Raw genomic sequence first — 10,998 nt, 5'->3', positions numbered from 1 at the left:
ATGCAGAGTACATCATGAGAAACGCTGGGCTGGAGGAAGCACAAGCTGGAATCAAGATTGCCAGGAGAAATATCAATAACCTCAGATATGCAGATGATACCACCCTTAAGGCAGAAAGTGAAGAGGAACTAAAAAGCCTCTTGATGAAGGTCAAAGCAGAGAGTGAAAAAGTTGGCTTAAAACTCAACAGTTAGAAAACGAAGATCATGGCATCCGGTCCCATCACTTTATGGGAAATAGATGGGGAAACAGTGGAAACAGTGTCAGACTTTATGTTTTGGGGCTCGAAAATCACTGCAGATGGTGACTGCAGCCATGAAATTAAAAGACGTTTACTCCTTGGAAGAAAAGTTCTGACCATCCTAGATAGCATATTCAAAAGCAGAGACATTACTTTGCCAACAAAGGGCCGTCTAGTCAAGGCTATGGTTTTTCCAGTGGTCATGTATGGATGTGAGAGTTGGACTGTGAAGAAAGCTGAGTGCCAAAGAATTGATGCTTTTGAACTGTGGTGTTGTAGGAGACTCTTGAGAGTCCCTTGGACTGCAAGGAAATCCAACCAGTCCATTCTAAAGGAGATCAGCCCTGGGATTTCTTTGGAAGGAATGATGCTAAAGCTGAAACTCCAGTACTTTGGCCACCTCATGTGAAGAGTTGACTCATTGGAAAAGACTCTGATCTGGGAGGAGAAGGGGACGACAGAGGATGAGATGGCTGGATGGCATCACTGACTCGATGGATGTGAGTCTGAGTGAACTCCAGGAGTTGGTGATGGACAGGGAGGCCTGGCATGCTGCGATTCATGGGGTCGCAAAGAGTTGGACACAACTGAGCGACTGAACTGAAACAACGTGAATACACTGATCAAGGATAAAGAGCAGAGGTGATAAGAAATAGGTTATAATGTGGGATTCAAGGCAAATTCTGATTAATTTGGTAGTTTAAGATCTATGCAGTATATAAGTTAAGGGCTCTGGTTGCCTACTATTATGCTTCAAATAATACTTGTACCTCATTCTGTCTTTCATCACCTTCTTGAACACCACTTAAATGGATTTTATTAAACACTCAAAAGTATTTTATAAAGCTTAATTACCTTACCCTTATAGTAGACATATAAGGAGGATTCCATTATTAACTCTGTATTATAGATAAGAAAAATGAGATAGAAAGAGTTTAAGCAATCTGTCCAAGGTCACACAGCGAGCAAATAGCAGAGCCAGGTTTAAATGTAACCCTGGTGTCTTAGATTTCACGCTCTGTTCTCTATGCCTTTTATATAGTCTCTGTTGTATATTCCTCTTTTTCCATGTCTCTGTTGCATATGGGATACTTCTTTTGGTCTATCTTCCAACTCACTATCTCCTGAGGCCTGTTAAAGCCAAAAACTGAATTTTCTTGTCATTGTATTGCTCAGTTTTAGAAGTTCTACTTTAAAAGTCAGATACGCACTTTTTATAGTTTTTTATTCCCTGCAATTGTTTTCAAGTTTGTCTTTTATTTCTTAAACACTGTAGGCATACTTGTTTCAGAGTCTCTGTCAATGATGTTGACATACGGAGCGTTCGTATATCTGCTTTCTGTTACTCACTGTTTCTGCTGGTTTTGTGTATTTGGATATAGTCTTATTCCAGAGATATATGAATATTTCTGTCAGATGCCTGTAAAACCTTATCTATCTGGAACCATTTTAGTACAAATTCAAGGTTCAGGGTTCCCTCGATTGCTTTGTTGTTGTTATTCAAACAATAACATCTTGTTGTTGCTCAGTCATCCCTGCCTTTGTAACCCCATGGGCTGCAGTGTGCCAGGCTTCCCTGTCCTTCGCCATTATTTAGATGCTATTAATTTTGCCTAAAAGACTGTGTGGTATGCTTTACTATGGTTCATCCTTCCCCTGAGCTATAGCCAGCTTATAGCAGAGAGGGTCTTCTAATAGATTACCCACTTTGTAAGGGTCAAGGGTTTTAATTTCTGTCCCTATCACCTTGCAAATTAAATCACAGTGATAGTTCAAGTGAACCAAAACGGACAAATGTTCGAGGGCAACAGTAGCTTTCTTGGGTTATAAGAATCTTCTGTGCTTGCTCATTTCACTAGGCTCTCATTTTCTGTTTAATTTTGGTTTTCTATTTCCTTGTTATCATTACTGTCAGCTCCTCATTGCTTTTAAAATGTTAATAAACATTTCACCCAACAAGTTTTTGTTTTTTACTGATTTCAAGTATTAAGTAGGTGGGTTCATCCAAAAGAATTAATGCTGCCGTCATTAAAAATTTTGCTGGTTTTTGTTTCTGTCAAGGAAAGAAAAATCACTGTTTTTCCTGTTGAAAGGGATAGCTTTTCATCATGCATTCCTAATCTCATCTCCAAAGCCTAATTTATAATATCGTGCTCACTCGCTTCAGTCATGTATGACTCTTTGTGACCCCATGGACTGTAGCCCGCCAGGCTCCTCTGTCCATGGGATACAACAGCAAAGAATACTGGAGTGGGTTGCTGTGCCCTCCTCCAGGGAATCTTCCTGACACAAGGACTGAACCCACGTCTCCTGCATCTCAGGCAGATTCTTTACTGCTAAGCCACCAGTGAAGCACAGTTTATAACATTATTTGGCTGCAAATATAGTAGATACATCATAACTTAAAAAAATTCTTTTCTTCTATGTTTAAGTGTGCTGCTTTCCCTTCATGATTTAATTCTCTTCCTCCTTCCATTGCCAGAGTTTCAATATGACATTTTAGGTAGTAACACTGTGAAATTATTTGTAAAATAAATTGAGAACAAAAAAGATAATTCTTAATATTAAGAACAAAGTCTATGAAGTGTTTTGGCCTCACACACTTGTACTTCCAGTATTTTGCTTTTGAAGCTATTTAAAACAACGATGACATCTTCTAGGTCTGGTGGAGAGTCAGTTCCTTCATGCCTAGAAGCATAAAAACATGTAAATGTTTATGCCCAATTTAAGAAAAGACATACAATTATAATCATATAAATCACAGAATAAATTCATTCTGAAATAATCATAAGTATAATCTTATTGGTACATATGTAATATTTACTGTTTGTATAGTCAATTAAGGTATGCTGCAATATACTATAATTTTCAAAATTACCCAATTTTAACTTAATATAAATAAGATTATACACAAATAACTCACTAAATTTGATATCGCCTAACTCAGAAAAGTAGATTATAGCTTATCTTTAATACTGTATATTAAGATTATCACAAAAGTAATATTTCATATATTACAATAATTAAAATATGAAATATTTTCTAGACTGTCAGTTGTTTATAAAGCATAACAAAAGGAACTGCACACCATACAACTATTTTTCAGTATCTATTAGCCATTTTCAAATACCAAAATTTGAAGCACATTGTTAAACTTATAATACTGAAAATATGTCTCTCATGTCCATCTGCATCACTTGAAGTTATTTTATATTACACATTATGCATTTCCCTGTCAGTTTTCAACACTGCATAAGTCAATCAAATATGACAACTTTGCTCAAAAAATTTTTATAGTATTTTCACTATGAACTGAAAAATGCTACTGTAAAGAACATTTACAATAAAACTGAATTTTTTCAAAGAGGGAAAACAGCAGATGTCAAATTAGTAGATACTTTGCATTCAGTCAGAGTTATAACACACGCTTGAAAATTTTTCTAAAATGAAAACCTGGGGATTCTAGGGCTACGCTGACTATCATATGCCTTGACTTTCACTCCCAGTCCCTCTGATGAGGTGCCTAAACCACAGTACGAGGCACAGGCCTGCCCAGGAATATAATCACTAGGAAAAAAAAAAAGTATTCCAACTTATGAAGTAGAAATAGCCAAAGTCACAGTGAGTGAGCTATCACCTCACTCCTGTCAGAATGGCTATCACACAAAAAAAAGAACACAAATAACAAATGTTGGCAAGGATATGGAGAAAAGGGAACCTTCTTACACTGTTGGTGGGATTGTAAACTGGTACAGTCACTATGGACAACAGTATGGAGATTTCTCAAAAAACTAAAAATAGAACTACCATATGACTCAGCAATTTCAGTCCTGGGTATATACCTGAAAGAAACAAAAACACTAACTTGAAAAGACAGATGTTCACCCTATTGTTGATAGCAATATTACTTATAATTGCCAAGATATGGAAACAACCTAAATATCCCTCAACAGATGAACGGATAAAGAAGCCGTGGGAGTCGGGGTGGGCTGTCTGTGTGTGCAGCCATTTAATCATTAAAAAAGAATGAAAATTTGCATTTGCAGCAACACAAATGGACTTGGAGGGCATTATGTTAAGTGAGATAAGTCAGACAGAAAAAGACAAATACTGAACGATCTCTTATTTGTGACATCTAAAAAATACAACTAACTAGGGAATAAAACAAAAAAGCAGCAGACTGACTGATATAGAGAACAAGGCAGTGGTTACCAGTGCAGAGAGGGAAGGAGGGCAGAGCACTAGAGGAATAGGGAAAAGAGTTATTATAGAATTATATGAAATTATGTGTGTGAAACTTCTGAAAATTGTAAAGCACTCGAGAATTTAAAGACTCTTTTCATTCAGTAAAAAAGAAAAGCACTAAAAAAGAATTGAGCATTCTCAGCTTTGTGTACTTAAATTATTAAGCATGTCTGCTGAATGACACCATGTTCTAGGCACTATAAGGAAAAGGGGAAAAACAATGGACAAAAGGCACAATAACCTCTACCCCTATACTATCCTTGTTGAGCATACTGCATAATAATAGGTGCTCAATGAATACTTGCTGAAATAAATGAAAAATTAAAGATACTAAGCCTGGAGAAGGAAATGGCAACCCACTCCAGTATTCTTGCCTGGAGAATCCCATGGACAGAGGAGCCTGGCGAACTACAGTCCATGGGGTCGCAAGAGTTGGACACGACTTAGTGACTAAACCTCCTCCTACAGATATTAAGAGGTATAAAAAAGTTTACTAGGTGTTGGCAACCCTTTCATGGATTAGAACCTTGTTGTGGAGAAGGGGCTTGCATAACTCAATGAAGCTATGAGCCATGCCCAGGAGGGTCACCCGAGACAGTCCCATCTTTTCATGGCAAACAAAAGGAGAAAAAGTGGAAACAATGGCAGGTTTTGTTTTCCTGGGCTTCAAAACTACTGCAGATGGTGACTGCAGCCATGAAATTAAAAGACGCTTGCTCCTTGGAAGGAAAGCTATGACAAACCTAGACAGTGAATTAAAAAGCAGAGACATCTCTTTGCCAACAAAGATCTGTATAGTCAAAGCTACAGTTTTTCCAGCAGTCATGTACAGATGTGAGAGTTGGACCATAAAGAAAGCTGAGCGCTAAAGAATTGATGCTTCTGAACTGTGGTGTTGGAGAAGACTCTTGAGAGTCCCTTGAAGAGAAAGGAGATCAAACCAGTCCATCCTAAAGGAAATCAACCCTGAATATCCAGTGTAAGGACTGACACTGGAGCTGGAACTCCAATACTTGGACCACCTGATGCAAAGAGCCGACTCATTAGAAAAAACCCTAATGTTGGGAAAGAGTAAAGGCAAAAGGAGAAGGGGACAGCAGAGGATGAGATGGTAAGCCAGCATCACTAACTCAAGGACATGAATTTGAGCAAATTCCAGGATATACTGGAGGACAGAGGAGCCTGGCGTGCTGCAGTCCATGAGGCTGCAAAGAGCTGGACAAGACTTAGTGACCGAACAACAACAGGTGTTGGCAAACTATGGCTGGTGAGCAAAATCAAGTTGGTGGGTGAGTTTTGTATGGCCCCTGCACTAAAAATGGTTTTTACATTTTAAAATGGTTGTTGAAAAAAACAATATTGGCAAAAATCATATGTGCCCTCAAACAGTAAATATTTTTTATTGGTTCCTTATAAAAAAAAATATGATGATATCTGCTTTGTACTAGGCTCATTGATGAGTAGGAAATTTATTGAGACACCAATTCTTATCTATAAAAATGAAAAACTGAACATAATGAAAAGATAATGGCTTTTCTAGATAAGATATACATATTATATAATCATTAAACAATAAATATGTTTACAGTGTTAACATGGAAAATTCTACAGAAAATAATAAGTAAAGGAGATGGAGTAAAGAACAAGATGTATACATTAGGCATACCTTTTGTATTTTTGAAATAAAACAAGAATAAATGTTACAGTTTTATAAGGAGTTTTTGTTTTATAATAATGATATTTGTGAATGTTTTAGCTGTTTTGATGATCTTTGTTATGTCACACTAAAAACTTTTTTATATATAAAAACTTTAAAGTTGTTTATATAACTCACCCAACTATTTGATAAATATCTTCAGATCTTCCTTGGCGTAATTTCAGTATCCAAGCACCTGGGTTTGCTTTTAATTGAAAATATCCCTTTTAAGATGAGAAAAATATGATCACAGTTACATGAATGAAAACAACATCCAACTGTTCAAGAAATATTATTCATGAATACTCCAACAGTATTCCATTAACTGTGGAATAATTTTCATAAATGAATTCCAAGAAAGAAGATTTTATAATAACCTATAAAAGCATATTCTGAATGTACAACTCCCTTCATTTTTGTTTTAATTACCATATTGAAGGATTTTTTCCCCTGGGACCTATACAACAACAGCAGGATAAAAATTATTTCATCTTATTATTAGGAAAACTTAGAGGATTTCACCAAAATTTCTAATTGAGTATGTATGTACTTACGAGATTGGCCATCACTATTGTATCTACTACAACAGGTTTATTTTTTGTGCCCAGAGTAAACTGCAGACCCCGAGGAGGTTGGTCTGTCGTTAAGTCAAAGCAATGTCCTTCGAGTAGTAGATATTCTAGTTCATATTCTGCTGTGACAGCTTTCTCAATCTAGGAGGACATAGGTCATTGTTTTGGGGTTAGTAATTCTCATAATGTAAATTCTGTAATAAATACACATGATTATTTTATTATTAGCCAAAGTATTTTCAGGGGCAGTCTCAAGTCTTCCTTTTAGCTGAGTGAACCTAACAGTTGAGTGAAATTCTTGAACACTAAAGCTTATGATTAATTTTCTTCCATTCCTGTAATACCAGCTCTACTCCACCATCATCATATATGCACCACAATCATAAAAGAGATGTGAACACAGATGGGTGCTCGCTGAGTCCAGTTTACTGTTTTTAAGAACAAAAAATAAGTAGTTTCTTGAAAACAGTACTTGTTTCAACAACTTTAGCTGGGTTCTTAACCAGTTGTTGAATTATTACTACTCTAGTGATGAACTTCATATACTTCATTAACCTGTATCCATAATCCCTAAAGCATTTTGTCTTTCTTTATACAACTTTATAACTTACATCTTTTAAATGAATGTTATCAAGGTCACAGTTGCTGTGTACTATTTCAACCAACCAGCCTTCAGGAGTGATCATATTGAGGGTTAGAAGGGGTGATTCAGGGATATCCAAGAATTTTGCCACTGGTCCAGTAATATCATTAGCTAACATCAGTTCCGGTTCCAGAACAAAACGGTAAAAGCTGTTGGCAGAAACAGATAAAATATATACTGCAATCAAAACTGAGATTTCTTCTAAAATATTTTAAAATCGCAAATGGCTTAAAAACATGACCAGAAAATCTTAAAAAGACTAAAAACACACTATACTGAAGTTAATGCTTATGTGAGTGGTAGATAATCATTATTATTGTTTATACTATTATCTATTATAAGACTGTGTATATTATATACCCTTGTTAATTATTTCTTAACGAATATGAATCCCTTTAAGATACACTGACTTATGCAGGTTCCAGGAATTTATGATCTGAATTCACTCACTGATCCTTCTTCAAATGTGACCACGGTCTATTATTAGTGATTTTATTAGCTCTTAGCTCTATTAATAATATTAAGAGAAATGATAAGCAGAAAGCAAGTAAAATTTAAGCTAATGTTCTGGTACTAATTTAAAAAGTGCAATTAAAAACAAACAGGAGTGAGTTCAAAGCAGCTGCTTATTAACAGAACTTTCAGAAGTATCAGCAATTATTAGTGTATTTTAACCTTATGTCTTATGTCTTACATAGTGTATTTTAACCTTATGTCTTACACAGTAAGAAATAGTTACATTACTAAGAACAGTGACTTTCACTATTTTGGGACTACAATCAAGGTGTCAGCTGTGCTGTGGTTATCTCAAGACTCCATGGGGGAGGAATCCCCCCCAGGCTCCTGCAGCTCCTCACTAGTCCTTGGCTGGAGACTGCACTCAGTCCTTAGCACAAGAGAATTTCCAGCAAGCTTAGTGAAGCACACAAGAGCAGGAGAGAGAGAATGCCAGCAAGAGAGAAGTCACAGCCTCTTATAACCTAATTGCAGAAGAGACATTCCCTCACTTTTGCCATATCCTATTCATTAGAAGCAAATCATCACATACAACCGGCACTCAAGGAGAATCTAGGTAGGGTGTGAATCCCCAGAGGCAGAGTCAAAAAAGAGAGAGTAAGAGGAGACGGTGAAGAGAACACAGTCCAAACCAAGTACCGGGTACTATCAAAGGCAGCAGAAATGTCATTAAGAAGTATCCTATGGATTTTGCGAGCAGCAATTTGTGAATTAGTAAAAATAATTCAGTGGCAAAGAGGATAAAGACTAACTTCAGTGGGAGGTACAAGTGAATGAGAGATGAAGAGGGGGGCTGGCCACACTTAAGAACCTGACATGACCAAGAATGGAGAAGAGAAGGAAGAGGTAGGGCTCTAGAGGAGAGGAAGTTAAGGGAGCAGTTTATTTTCTTTTTAAAAATTGAATAACTCTGAGACTGAAAGAAAAAGGCTACTAGGGAGGTTAGAGACATGGAACAAGAACTATGTGATAAAAGGAAGGATCTAGAAATAAATGGCGAAACACAGGAACACCTTAACCAAGAGGAAAGATGACAACTCTTCCCATACCACACGGGAAGCCTGGAAAGGTACAGGAGATAGGAGGAACTGAGAGAATTCCTGCCCATAACCTCTGTCATCTCTGAGAAGAATGAGACAGTATTTTATAAGTTAAGGTCTATGAATTGTAAAAAAAAAAAAAAAAAAAAAAGTTAATAAACAGAAATCTCACAATCAGGAGACTACACTGGGCAGTACTCACAGCCTCTGATGATAACATAGCCCAACAGGAAGAAGACAGACTTCTCTTCTTCCCTGGCAAGGACTCAGACATGAGAAGCCATGGGCTCATTGTTTACTACAGACTCCCCTCCCCTGACTTCCTTTCCTCTCTAAGAGTTCTCCTTCCTCTGCCTTGTGTAGAGACTTGTACATGGCACTCTGTGCTTGCTGACCATGAATTGCAACTCTCCTGATCCTAAATAAACCCATATTTTCTGGAGAAATATCTAACAATCTATTTGTTTTAGGTCAACAGAATTAATGTGTCAACTAGTTTCCTTAATATATGCTACTAAGTATATAAGACTCTGTTGAACTCACAGGTTAAAACAAATTCAACAGTTTTTGTCTAATGCACTGTTACTAACCACTTGCAGCATCTATCTGGTATATTAGGTGTTATTTCACTTTAGAGAAGTCAAGTTCTTTCCCTTCTAACAAACTGTGCTAGATTATGTTTAATATTCTCACTCTTTATCATATATCCCAAAGCTTTACAGAGACTTTGTGGAGAGGATTCCTACTTGTGTGAGTAAAAACTCTGTACTCATGGAAAGACCTCTCAATTAGTGGCTAAAATGAGATTTAGAAACACATAATAAAATCTGAAATACAAAAGAAAAATAAGTATGAAAAATGAATGAATTACGAGGACAAAAATCTTAGTAAGGTAATAAATGTCACCTATACCTTCATTTGTGTCATATTTTGGATTCCACACATAGTGATATCATATGGTATTTGTCTTTCGACTTACTTCACTTAGTATAATAATCTCAAAGTACATCCATGTTGCTGCAACCCACTGTATACTTCTAAATAGGTACTTCTAAATCAAATTTTTAAAAATACCCATAGATGAAAATAATCCATGTAAATTCTGCAATTATATTGGGTGAATTTTACTGGTTAGGTTACCTTAATTTTATATCAATAAACTATCTCTGATCTATTTCAACTAAGCATTTTGTGAAGGAAAAAACAGGTGTAGTAATTAAGTTTTTTCCCCTTGTAGCATGTACAAATTTTTCAAAATGAAATTATGTTCACATAGACCAACCTCTTTAAAGGGGCTTCTGAAAGTTTACTCCTGCAGTTCATGAACAACTTTAACTTCATGTTGATAATCTTTCCAAGGACCTATTAGAAAAAAATTCCCATATTTGAAATTAATATTAATAGCTAACACTTACTGAGTATTTACTATGCACCAGGAACTATATTCGGAGAAGGCAATGCACCCCACTCCAGTACTCTTGCCTGGAAAACCCCATGGACAGAGGAGCCTGGTAGGCTGCCGTCTACACGGTCGCTACAAGTCGGACATGACGGAAGCGACTTAGCAGCAGCAGCAGCAGGAACTATATTAATACTTGACATCTGTTAACTCATCTGATTCTCACAACGTCCTTCTGAGGTAGCTACTTTTATAGCTGAGACACAGACAGATGTAGCAATTTGCCCATGATCACACAGTAAGTCAGGGCAGAGGTCAGATTTGAATCCACACAGTTGATATCATTGCCCAAAGGTTATACTGCCTACCTTTTGCCTAGTGTGACTTCCTTTCATGGCATTTAAATTTCTTCACTACTGAAGAACAAATAAAATAATTATTAGAATCTCAATCAGTTCAGTTCAGTCACTCAGTCATGTCCGACTCTTTGCAACCCCATGAATTGCAGCACGCCAGGCCTCCCTCCCTGTCCTTCACCAACTCCCGGAGTCTACCCAACCCATGTCCATCGAGTCGGTGATGCCATCCAGCCATCTCATCCTCTGTCGTCCCCTTCTCCTCCTGCGCTCAATCCCTCCCAGCATCA

General features: G+C 36.9%; 1 protein-coding gene across 2 annotated transcripts in view; it reads right to left on the bottom strand.

Annotated features, from left to right (window-relative positions):
* Positions 1 to 10,998, bottom strand: part of UGGT2 (UDP-glucose glycoprotein glucosyltransferase 2) — a 146,323-nt gene that overhangs the window by 27,685 nt on the left and 107,640 nt on the right. For both annotated transcript variants that reach the window (XM_010831523.1, XM_010831522.1), the window contains exons 26-30: positions 10,236 to 10,315; positions 7,366 to 7,546; positions 6,737 to 6,895; positions 6,321 to 6,406; positions 2,845 to 2,929 (exon numbers count right to left, since the gene is read on the bottom strand). In XM_010831523.1, coding sequence (XP_010829825.1) covers positions 2,845 to 2,929; positions 6,321 to 6,406; positions 6,737 to 6,895; positions 7,366 to 7,546; positions 10,236 to 10,315 — 591 coding nt within the window. The remainder of the gene's footprint in view (positions 1 to 2,844; positions 2,930 to 6,320; positions 6,407 to 6,736; positions 6,896 to 7,365; positions 7,547 to 10,235; positions 10,316 to 10,998) is intronic.

The sequence above is a fragment of the Bison bison genome, unplaced genomic scaffold (genome assembly GCF_000754665.1).
Source record: "Bison bison bison isolate TAMUID 2011002044 unplaced genomic scaffold, Bison_UMD1.0 scf7180017864527, whole genome shotgun sequence".
NCBI classification, from domain to species: Eukaryota; Metazoa; Chordata; class Mammalia; order Artiodactyla; family Bovidae; genus Bison; species Bison bison.
This window is presented reverse-complemented; position numbering and strand designations above follow the sequence as displayed.